Genomic DNA, 12793 nt, shown 5'->3' on the forward strand with positions numbered 1-12793 from the left:
TGCAGGTGGAGGTCTTGAGCTTGTGATTATTTTTTTTTAAAAGTTTAGTTTAGAGATACAGCGCGGAAACAGGCCCTTCGGCCCACCGAGTCCGCACCAACCAGCGATCCCCGCATACAATGGTTCTATCCTACACACTAGGCACCATTTACAGAAGACAATTAACCTACAGACTTGCAAGTCCCTGGAGTGTGGGAGGAAACCGGAGCTCCCAGAGAAAACCCATGCGGACACAGGGAGAACGTGCAAACTCCGCCCAAACAGCACCCTTGGTCAGGATCAAATCTGTGTCTCTGGCACTGCAGGGCAGCAACTCTACCGTCGTGCCTTTGTGCCAGTTCCAGTCACCCCATTGCAGGAAGGGTGTGGAGGCTTTGGAAAGTGTGCGTGGAATATTTACTAGAATGCTGCATGTATTAGAGGGGCAGTATTAGGCCGGACTGACATGGATTATGTTCTCTGGAATGCAGGAGGTTGAAGGGGAGACCTGATAGAAATATCTAAAATGAATGGAGGCAGAGACAGGTTAGACAGTCAGAAACTTTTTCACAGGATGGAAATTTCACAAACTAGAGGGCATAGCTTTAAGGTGAGGTACACATAGATATGCAGGGAATTGTAGAATGTGAATTATGGGCAGGCAGAGAAGATTGTCACCATAAATCACCACTGGCTTGAGATATCTGAGGTGTTCAATTGTACATGCTACTGTGATCAAATACATATATAATTGCGTAGAAATGTGTTTTTCCCCTTTTGTATGACTCCCACCCCCCCCCAACACTTTAAAAGTATTGCATTTTAGTTGTACAAATCCTCTTAATCGTCTCACTTAAATTTGTATCGTCCTGCACTTAGGGTTTATTTTCAATCCATTGCTAATTTTATTTCCTCATAGTCATAGAACCATACAGAATCGAAACACGCCCTTCAGCCCACCTTGCCCACGCCGAACAACATGCCCCATCTACACTCGTCCCACCTGCCTGTGTTTGACCCATATCCCTCCAAACATATCCTATCCTTGCAGCTACATAACTGTTTCTTAAATGTTGTGATAGTCCCTACCTCAACCACCTCCTCTGGCAACTTGTTCCATACACCCACCACCCTTGAGTGAAAGATAGTTGCCCCTCTAAACATTTCCCCCTTCATCTTAAACCTGTGTCCTCTGGTTCTCAATAGGCAATAGACAATAGGTGCAGGAGTAGGTCATTCGGCCCTTCGAGCCAGCACCGCCATTCAATGTGATCATGGCTGATCAACCCCAATCAGTACCCCGTTCCTGCCTTCTCCCCACATATCCCCTAACTCCGCTATTTTAAGAGCCCTATCTAGCTCTCTCTTGAAAGTATCCAGAGAACCTGCTCTGAGGCAGAGAATTCCACAGACTCACAACTCTTTGTGAGAAAAAGTGTTTCCTCATCTCCGTTCTAAATGGCGTACTCCTTATTCTTAATAAAATTCTCGATTCCCCTACTCTGGGCAAAAGAGTTTGTGCGTCTACCTGGTCTATTCCGCTCATGAATTCCTCATCTTAAATTTCCAGGTAACCCTTTCACAACATTGAATGGGTGAAAGTACACACCGTGTCTACTTTGGTTTTGGTTCGGTGCTCATGCAGTTCTGGGTGAGATTACAAAGTGTTTCACAAAACGCCTGATCAGCTCTCTAAAGACTGAACTGAAACTACTTTTATCTCCACAGCTAAAATATCCTCTGAGGAAGCATCTAACTTTGCCTCCACTCAAAGAATCCAAACACCCATCTTCAAACATCATGAAGCATGAAGAGTATGCAACCACTCAGGAAAAGTTAGTCACCAATCCTTGGTTATATTTAACAGGAGCTTGTTTATATAATGATTTTAGTTTAGTTTATCGTTGTCATGTGTACCGTCGATAGACAATAGGTGCAGGAGTAGGCCATTCGGCCCTTCGAGTCAGCACCGCCATCCAAATGCGTTCATGGCTGATCATCCCCAATCAGTACCCCATTCCTGCCTTCTCCCCATATCCCCTGACTCCGCTATCTTTAAGAGCCCTATCTAGCTCTCTCTTGAAAGTATCCAGAGAACTGGCCTCCACCACCCTCTGAGGCAAAGAATTCCACAGACTCACCACTCTCTGTGTGAAAATACAGTGAGGTACAGTGTTTAGTTTAGTTTAGTTTAGAGGAACAGTGCAGAAACCAGTTTGTGTCTATCTTTGGTATAACTCAACATCTGCAGTTCCTTTTTATTGCAAAAAGAGAATAGATAATGGGTTAAATCCAAAAGAATAAGCATTTTTTTTTTTTTTTTTTTAATGATACTGCCTGTAAGGGAAATTCATTTCGTTGTCTCAAATTGAGACAATGACAATAAATTTGAATACAATACAATACACTTATTAAATGAATAGATAGAATTATGTAGAACTAGACAATCAGTTAATCTGTAAACTTGAGAGCATGAATTTGAAATTACACTGTATTCTATTATTTTAGCATATTAATTAGGCGCAGGTCCATGAATTAAGATTAAAAGGATGTTTATTTTATTTTATGTTTTAGTCTGGAGATACAGCACAGAAACAGGCCCTTCGGCCCACCGAGCCCACGTTGACCAGCGATCCCTGCACACTAACACTATCCTACGCACACTAGGGACAATTTACAATTAGACCAAGCCAATTAACCTACAAACCTGCACTTCTTTGGAGTGTGGGAGATCCCGGGGAAAACCCACGAGCGTACAAACTCCACACAGACAGCACCAGTGGTCAGGATCGAACCCGTGTCTCTGGCGCTGTAAAGGCAGCAACTCTACCGCTGCACCACTGTGCCACCCTGTTTCTAGGTTATTTTTGATAAGGACCCATTTTTAAGAATTGTAACAGTTCACAATAGACAATAGACAATAGGAGCAGGAGTAGGCCATTCGGCCCTTCGAGCCAGCACCGCGGTTTAGCAACTTTAGCAAAATATCTTTTGCGTTCCAAGCAGCAAGATGTCGTGAAGGAGAAAGCTGCTGGAATGCTGCTGAAACGTGTACTAGGAGTCTCACACAATGTCTTATTACATTTCAGAGCTCTGACAACCACTAAGAAGGAGTCAACATCCCACATGACTAAGAGAAAGGATTGGAGGAAGATCACGAAGACAACTAATCTCCACAGTCAAAAATCAACAGCTAAAACAAGTAATGTCACATCAGGAAAAACAAAAAAGATTTTCATCGTTAGTGTAGTATAAAGTAGGAGGTATTAATATTCGCCTTGTACCAGGATGGAAACAAAAGATAACAGAGAGCTTACAGTAGCTTTCAGGTGAGAGGGGACATTGTTTTAAAGGTGTGTGTGAGAAAGAACTGCAGATGCTGGTTTAAATCAAAGGCAGACTGCTGGAGTAACTCAGCTTCTAGTTGTCTGCCAAAAAAAACACTCAGTATCTTAAAAAAAAATCTGGATACATTCTTGATATGCCATGACCAGCAGCTTGGAAGCGTCTATGACGTTATAACTCCAGAGATGCTGCCTGTCCCGTGAGTTACTCCAGCTTTTTGTGTCTGTCTTTAGTTTTAAAAGTGATACGCAAGGCGGATTTTTAATGCAGAGGGCAGTGAATTCTAAGGGGTGGGGGTGGGGACAGACATAATTGCGGCTTTTAAGAGGCTTTTGAATAGGCATGTGGATATGCAGGGAATGGAGGGATATGGATTATGTGCAGGCGATTATCAGTTGGTCTTGGCCTTGGGTTGGTACAGATATTGTGGGCTGAAGGGCCTGTTCCTACGCTGTACTGTGCTATGTTTTATGTTCTGAAGTACTTTTCCCAGGATTGATTATATGCACTGTTCAGCTTGCATGCAGTTTTGACCACTCTCGCCACTTTAAAATGTTTCAATATCCGAGGCTTGGGTTTCTCAACAGATTATCTCAATCGATTCCTCCCTCCCACCTCCCCCACTCCACCCGACCCCTTCATTCTCTCCCCTCACCACCTCTCCTTTCATTGCAAAGGATATCTCGGAAAAAAACGTTAATGATTGCTGATGTGATTGAGGAGCAATATATGGCAATAAAGCTGGAAGATTTTGATGTACTAGAGAGAGTGCAGAGAATATTTTAGTTTTAAATTAGTTAAAGATACAAGGCAGATGCAGGACCTCAGGCCCACCAAGTCTCAGCCGACCAGTGATCGCCCCGTACACTAACAATGTCCTACACACAGTAGGGATAATTTACACTTTTAACCAAAGCCAGTTAACCTACAAACCCATACATGTTTGGAGTGTGGGGGGGGGGTGAAACCGGAGCACCCAGAGAAAACCCACGCAGGTCACGGGAGGAATATACAGACTCGGTACAGACAGCACCCGTAGTCAGGATCAAACTCGGGTCTCTGACGCTGCAAGGCAGCAACTCAACCGCCACAACGAATATCGTCAAGAAAAATGTCGAGACTTTTTTGCTGATGGAAGATTTACCGGCACGGGCTTGTTTGCTTTTGGAACAGTAGACGCAGAGAGAAGATTTAATTTCATTGTACACAATACAGAGAGGCCTACAGACAGCGTAGAAGAGAGATGCATGTCCCTTAACAGAACAAATACAGATCTCATTGGATAAACACAAGGGATATTTTTACACTGACGGAGCTGGAGATGAGGAAATGAATTGTCTGAGACAAAAAAAAGACTCGGTGACTTTAAAAAAATTCTGGATACATTTTTGATATGCTATAACCTGCAGAACAAGCTTGGAAGCGTCTATGACGTTATAGCTCTATCACAACAGAATAACTTCTGTACCATCAATGTCAAATTCCAGCAAGAGTAGTTGACTTCAGTCTGTACATTTCTAGAGAGAGCTAAGGGCCTGTACCACTTTCTATGTTTCACGACCTAATTCACGACCTCTGCCGAGTTTGCCCTTGACTCATACTCGCAGCATGGTCGTCATGAGTTCGTAGGTAGGTCGTAGGTAGGTCGTAATTCAAGTCGTAGGTACTCGTGGCATCAAGTAGGTCGCGGCGTTTTTTTTAAGCCTGATGAAAAATGTCCAAGAGTAAAAAAGGTCGTGAATTAGGTCGTGAAAGTGGGACAGGGCCTTTAGATTTAGTTCTTAGGGCTAACGGAATCAAGGGATATGGGGGAGACGCAGAAACGGGCTACTGATTTTGGATGTTCAGCCATGATCATAATGAATGGCGGTGCTGGCCCGAAGGGCCGATTGGCCAACTCCTGCACCTATTTTCTATGTTTCTATGTTTCGATGTACAAAGAGCCATTTCCAAACAGGAATTTTCTTCCTATAACAACTGAACAAGACAAATTACAAACTTCCTGGATTTGTGAAATAACGGGTAAGGGCATTTACAGACCTGAATAAAACTTCATGAAACAGCAAGGTATAAAGATCGACACAAAACGCTGGAGCAACTCAGCGGGACAGGCAGCATCTCTGGAGAAAAGGAATAGGTGTTGTTTCGGGTCGAGACCCTCTTTCGGACTGAGAGCCGAGGGGGGGGGGGGGGAACTAGAGGTATGAAAAGGTACAGAACAAATCAGAGCCAGCACCGGTGACCATGGAAAGATGGAGCCCACAATGCTCCATTGTTGGCGGTGGAAGAGATGTGATAACAAAGGAATATATGCATGCGAACAGTGGAACTGGCAAGACAACTAGGGTGGGGGGTTAGAGAGAGGGAATGCAGGGGTCACTTGAAATGAGAGAGAGATCAACATTCATACTGCTGTCCAGGTGCTGATTCGTCAAGTTGCGTGTGGCCTCACTCTGACAGTGGAGGAGGCCCAGGACAGAAAGGTCAGTGTGGGAATGGGAAGGGGTTTGGCAACGAGGAGGTCGCAACTCCACACCTGTCCAATCTTTCTTCAATATACTGAGAGCGGCACGGTGGCGCAGCGGTAGAGTTGCTGCCTCACAGCGCTAGACACCTGGGTTCAATCCTGACCTCGGCTACTGTCCATGTGGAGTTTCCACGCTCTCTTTATGACCATGTGGGTTTCCTCCGGGTGCTCCGGTTTCCTCACACATCCCAAAGGCGTGCGGGATCGCTGGTCAATTTGCCTCTGTAAATTGGTCCTAGTGTGTTGGGGAGTGGATGTGAAAAGCGGGATAACATGGAACTAGTGGGAATGGGTAGACACCAAATGCTGGAGTAACTGAGCAGGACAGGCAGCATCTCTGGAGAGAAGGAATGGGTGACGTTCTTCAGTCTGAAGAAGGGTCTCGACCCGAAACGCCACCCATTCCTTCTCTCCAGAGATACTGCCTGTCCCGCTGAGTTACTCCAGCATTTTGTGTCTATCTTCGATTTAAATAATCGTCCGCAGTTCTTTACATACACATAGTGTGAATGGGGTGATCGATGGTCGACATATACTCGAAGGGTCGAAGGCCTTGTTTCCATACTGTGTATCTCTAGACTAAACTAATGCATCCGCAAATTCCAGCTATCAAGCATGAGAAAGTGGTACACCATAAAAACCCTCTCGGATGTAAAAATGTCTAGGATGAGCTTCAGATAATAACACTGAGTTGCAGACGTCCCAAAAAATTGCAGAAAAATAATATCTATCCTTTGTTATTAATTGTAAAATTCAATTAGCTTAAAGGGCCTGTCCCTGGTTTGGTCGGCAAGCGCGACCAAACCAGGAGCGGGTTCGAGCGAAGTCCGCGGGAAGTTTGCGCGTGACGTACGGCGTCGAGGCGGCTGCGGGCCGGAAGGCCGTTGCCGCGCGAATGAACACGGTCAGTTCTTCTGACGGATGTCGAGCACCGCACAACTCCATACGGCTCCGGCGACGAAGTGGGACGGGCCGAGACCGTACGGCTCAAGACCACGTTAGGTGCGCTTGCGCATGGAGTCGCATTTTCGATGAAACATTCAAACAGTATCAATTTATAGAGGCATACACACCGGCAGTAGGGCATACACATTTAAGAATTTAATCTACATTCCTAATATATTACAGAAACAAACCTGTTCAAATTTAAAACATTTGGTTTGTTTTTCAGAGATGGAGATGGCAACACTATTTTATAATATTTATGGGAACAGGAGCACAATAATTACATTATTGGACTAGTTTAGTTTAGTTTAGAGATAATTTAGCACGGAAACAGGCCCTTCGGCCCACCGAGTCCAGACCGACCAGTGATCCCCGCACATTAGCAGTATCCTACACACAGTAGGGACAATTTAAAATTTTATTAACCCGTAAACCTGTACGCCTTTGGAGTGTGGGAGGAAATTGAAAATCTTGGAGAAAACCCACGCGGGTCACGGGGAGAACGTGCAAACTCTGTACAGACAGCACCCGTAGTCAGGATCGCACCCGGGTCTCTGGTGAGCTGTAAGCGCTGTAAGGCAGTAACTCTACCGCTGCGCTCCCGTGCCGCCAAGAATGTAACGTGGGCTAACCTCTGATGACATGAGCTCGAATCACACCATAGTAATTTGCAAACATAACCTCAGTTATTGAAAATAAATCTGGAATAAATGATAGGCACGAAACCACCAGAGCGATCCTGTTTAGTTCTATGATCTCCTGTGGAGAAATGTGGTCGATATGAGTCATACGTGGTGTAACAATGATTATACAATGATTATACAATGATTATTGTTATGCAATTATTATTATTATATAACTTAAATTAGCCAGTGAAATGGCCTAATGAATCATTCAGTCCGGGAGGCACCATGGAACTATCAACAAGTACTGGCTTTCCTACTGACTTCTCCATTACACTGGATAAATATTAAGTGATGTTGCTTGTCCAAGGCAAACTGCATTATGAAAGACCCCACACATCTCCATCATGGACTGTTCACTCTGCTGCCCTCGGGCAAAAGGTATCGCAGTATAAGGAGCAGAACGGCCAGGTTTTGCAACAGCTCCTTCCCCCGAGCCATCAGACTCTTGAATTCCATATAATGTGCCGCCACTATTATCTATTTCATCTTTTTTATTTTTATTATTTTTATTTTATTAGAAGTACAATACAGTGGTACCTTTGTACAGGTTCCCAAAATTATGTTGACATAATACATTCTCTGTACAACTTCCTTTTTTTTTAAAGAGAGAAATAAGAAAAAAAAAGAGGTAGTAAAGAATAAAGGGAAGTCAAGTGTGTGTGAATCAAAAGGGGGGAAAAGAGATAGTGAGCAAAAGAAATAAGCAAGAAAAGACAGCAGGAGGTTATCAAATCGCCTCAAGGAGATTCTTTTTTTGTATACTTGATCATCTTTCACCCATGCCTGAAACCTTTAATTTTTTACGATACTGTTGCACCACATGAATCCAAGAAATCAATAAATGGAGACCAACTCGTTAAGAATTGGTCTTGTTTATCTATTAGGAGGAGTCTCATTTCTTCCAAGTGTGCTGTGTCCAACATATTACTAATCCACATTTTAAGCGTTGGTAATAGTAGCATTTTTCCAGAATTTAAGTATGAGATTTTTTGCTGTTATTAGCCCATAATTAAAGAATGAATTTTGGGGTATGTTTCATCTTTTTATCTATTTTATCTTATTTATCTATTTTATCCTTTTGTTATTTTATATTGCACGGTGAGCCAGATGCAACAAAATTTCGTTCAGACTTGCATTTGTTGGTGTATTTTTGAATGACAATGAAATCTTGATTGATTGATTGATTGATTGATTGAATTGATTCTTCAATGTTACTGCATTATTGAGCTAAAGCTTTCTTTTGACAATAAAGTGGATGATTTTCCGAGCTCAGGATTTCCTGGATCCAAAGGACTGGAGGTGATTAATCTTTTATAAGCTTGAATAATTGACTTTGCGTTCTCCACATTGTGGATTTCTGTGTGTTTGCCCGTCACCCCATATTTAATGCTTGCCTTGTCCTGTTTCAGATTTGAAACCCTGGTCTTCTGAACTACCCAAGAGAGACACAAATTTGCAAACCCTCTCGTGGGAGCCTTTGATAAGGCGTGATGTCAAGAAATGTGAATACATAGCTACAGGCAAGGCGACTATTGCACCTGACCTGACTGGAGTATCCACTTGGACCAGTTTGATGTTAATTAGGATATCAGAAAAAGCTTAGAAGTGTTGACTTAGTATTCACGTCTGCAACTTGCCCACCACACACCCCCGTCTATCCTGTCTACATGAAACAAGGTGGATATGTACGGGCTAATCATAACTCCATGCACATCCTATTTTGAATGGTGAGGCTTGGGTGACATTGTGCAGTGTTGCACAGTCTGGGCTTTCCATCACTGGTGGAAGGAACCGACATGGTAGAAACATAGAAACATAGAAATTAGGTGCAGGAGTAGGCCATTCGGCCCTTCGGGCCTGCACCACCATTCAATATGATCATGGCTGATCATCCAACTCAGTATCCGGTACCTGCCTTCTCTCCATACCCCTGATCCCTTTAGCCCCAAGGGCCACATCTAACTCCCTCTTAAATATAGCCAATGAACTGTGGCCTCAACTACCTTCTGTGGCAGAGAATTCCACAGATTCACCACTCTCTGTGTGTAAAATGTTTTTCTCATCTCGGTCCTAAAAGATTTCCCCCTTATACTTAAACTGTGACCCCTTGTTCTGGACTTCCCCAACATCGGGAACAATCTTCCTGCATCTTGCCTGTCCAACCCCTTAAGAATTTTGTAAGTTTCTATAAGATCCCCCCTCAATCTTCTAAATTCTAGCGAGTACAAGCCGAGTCTATCCAGTCTTTCTTCATATGAAAGTCCTGACATCACAGGAATCAGTCTGGTGAACCTTCTCTGTACTCCCTCTATGGCAAGAATGTCTTTCCTCAGATTAGGAGACCAAAACTGTTTGCAATACTCCAGGTGTGGTCTCACCAAGACCCTATACAATTGCAGTAGAACCTCCCTGCTCCTATACTCAAATCCTTTTGCTATAAATGCTAACATACCATTCCCTTTCTTCACTGCCTGCTGCACCTGCATGCCTACTTTCAATGACTGGTGTACCATGACACCCAGGTCTCGTTGCATCTCCCTTTTTCCTAATCGGCCACCATTCAGATAATAGTCTACTTCCCTGTGCCAAGGTTTCCATGCGGTTCCCGGAGGTTTTTGTCAGTCTCCCTACCTGCTTCCACTACCTGCAACCTCCGGCAACCACCTGCAACTTCCGGGAACCGCACGGAAACCTTGGGTGGGGCGCAAAGTCTCCTGAGGTTTCCGTTCAGATTTCCTAAGTGGGACGGGGCATTACTGATCAACCACAGTGCTGCCTATATCTGGCCCAGCAGTGTAGGGTACAGGCAGAGGAGCCTTGGAGTTACAAAAAGTTTAGTTCTCTATAAGCAATATCCCTCATCTCAGTGACATTGCAAATGGAGGAGACATTCGCTGAACCTGCATGTATTTTGCAAGGAATTAGACAAGAGAGAACTTTGTTCGACGGGTCAAAATATGATGTGCATGATTGTGATAAGCCATTCATTAATGCTCGTAGCTCACGAATGGTGTGATCTTGATATGTAACACACAATTTTATGTATATACTACATTATGTATATTTGTCAATTTGCAAATTATGTACCACTTCATGTAAACATTATATATGTATTATGTATATAAGTCACGCCAGTTTGTACCATGTTATATACATGTTATATACATGTTATATTAATCATTTTACTTTGGGAAATTTGAAACACTTGTATCTCTGTACACAAATATTATTTTATTAAAGTGCAAAAATAAGTGTTAATTATCGATAGAAGTACACAGTTTCAGACTTACAGCATTTGTATTATTTATGATTTGTTTGACTGCAATTGTATTACACTAAGCAATGTTCATTTTTTTGTAAATAATTGTCAAACTGTATCAATGCCACTAGCTTTGAAAGTTGGTTTTACGTGACTGTGAATGCGTTATTTTGTTATCATGGACATTATAAATAATAAAAAAATAATTAGTTTGTGAGTTGTACAGTGCCCCTTAATGGAAGCCAGAAAAGATGCATGGGACACCTTGTAAAGGACCAAATGCAATGAGAGGAAATACAGTCTAGGAGGAGGACAATTCACGATGAACCCCGTCAAAAAGATACTTCCTTTTGTCTGAAGTGTCCCGACCCAACTCATCTCCTGTCCATACCTTCCCTCGAGTGGTCACCTCCTCCCCAGCCAACAATGGACCATTGTGGGCTCCACCTTTCCAGAGTCAGCGAAGCCGGCTCTGCTTTGTCCTGCACCTTCCCATGTCTCTAGTTTCCCCATCCCCTGACCCTCAGGCTGCAAAAGGATCTCGACCCGAGACTTCACCTATTTTCTTCGGAGAAGCTGCCTGGCCCGCTGAGTTACTCCAGCTTTTAGTCTATCTTCAGTGTGAACCAGCATCTGCAGTTCCTTCTCACACCTCCCTAGATGCTGACTGTTCCTCCAGCAACTTGTGTTTTGTTGATGAATAAGATATGTCTCATGGGTTTGAAGGACCATTCACAATGGAAGCCTTTATCCCAAAGATATACTTTTGATTGATTGAAAAAATACAGGATGGAAACTGGCCCTTTGGACCACCGAGTCCATGCCGACCATCTATCACCCGTTCTCACTAGTCCTATGTTATCCCACATTCCTATCTATTCCTAACACACCAGAGGCCGATTAACCTACAAACCCGCACGTCTTTGGGATGTGGGAGAAAGCCGAGCACATAGAGGAAACCCATGCAGTCATAGGGAGCGGGAGAAGGTGCAAAATCCAACACACAGACAGCAGCACCTGAAGTCAGGATCAAACCTAAGTCTCTGGCACTGAGAGGCAGCAGCTCTAGAAGCTGCACCACTGTGCAGTCCCTTACTAATAAAGAGTGTATCATAGAGAGCATTGATATGAGCGTTTTAGTCCAAGCCATTTACATTGTGCTATCAGGATATCATAATTCCATTACTCATATTGCTTAAGCAAACAGTCCATTTTTTTTACATGGACCAATGGTGCTGGAATTCCTGTTTGCAAAAGCAAGTAGTCCCGTTGAGTGACAAGTTGCTGAAGCATTTTATTTTGCAACATTAACAAAACAACAGAACACTTAGAAGCACTCAGTGGATCTATTTCCACCAGCAATCTTTTGTCTTCCCTCTTCGTCCAGATGTGGGGTCCTGATCCAAGCGTCACATACAATAGACAATAGGTGCAGGAAGAGGCCATTTGGCCCTTCGAGCCAGCACCGCCATTCAATGTGATCATGGCAGATCATCCCCAATCAGTACCCCGTTCCTGCCTTCTCCCCATATCCCCTGACTCCGCTATTTTTAAGAGCCCTATCTAGCTCTCTCTTGAAAGCATCCAGAGAACCCACGCCCACTGCCCTCTGAGGCAGAGAATTCCACAGACTCACCACTCTCTGTGAGAAAAAGTGTTTCCTCGTCTCCATTCTCAATGGCCTACTGCTTATTCTTAAACTGTGGCCATTTTTTACACCTTACACCTTGTTTACATCTTACACCTTTTGCTTCCTCACCTATCACCTACCAGCCTCCGTCCCACCGATCCCTCCCTCCTAACCTGGTCCCTTCTGCCTATCATCCCCTCCCCATCTGGTCATACCTTTCACATACCTGCCTCTGTCCCACCCCCTCCCTCCCTCCCAACCTGGTCCCGTCTGACCATCGTCCCCACCCCATACGGTTCCACTTATCACCTCATTTCACAGCCTCTATTCTCCGCACTCTTCTTATACGGATGTATCCCGGCAATCTTTCCTCTTCTCTCCCAGTCTTGACATTGAGTCTCAACCTGAAACAATGACTTGCC

General features: G+C 43.8%; 1 protein-coding gene across 4 annotated transcripts in view; it reads left to right on the forward strand.

The window, feature by feature from the left end:
- The window catches only part of LOC129707926 (uncharacterized), a 55781-nt gene that overhangs the window by 39370 nt on the left and 3618 nt on the right, over positions 1-12793 (forward strand). For 2 of the 4 annotated variants that reach the window (XM_055653394.1, XM_055653396.1), the window contains 3 exons: positions 1708-1814; positions 3069-3181; positions 8892-9402. In XM_055653394.1, coding sequence (XP_055509369.1) covers positions 1708-1814; positions 3069-3181; positions 8892-9085 — 414 coding nt within the window. In that variant the 3' untranslated portion in view covers positions 9086-9402. Of the gene's footprint in view, positions 1-1707; positions 1815-3068; positions 3309-8891; positions 9403-12793 lie in introns of those variants that run through there. The other 2 variants (XR_008725256.1, XM_055653395.1) reach the window with 2 other exon arrangements.

Source organism: Leucoraja erinacea, chromosome 22 (genome assembly GCF_028641065.1).
Source record: "Leucoraja erinacea ecotype New England chromosome 22, Leri_hhj_1, whole genome shotgun sequence".
Classification (NCBI taxonomy): Eukaryota; Metazoa; Chordata; class Chondrichthyes; order Rajiformes; family Rajidae; genus Leucoraja; species Leucoraja erinaceus.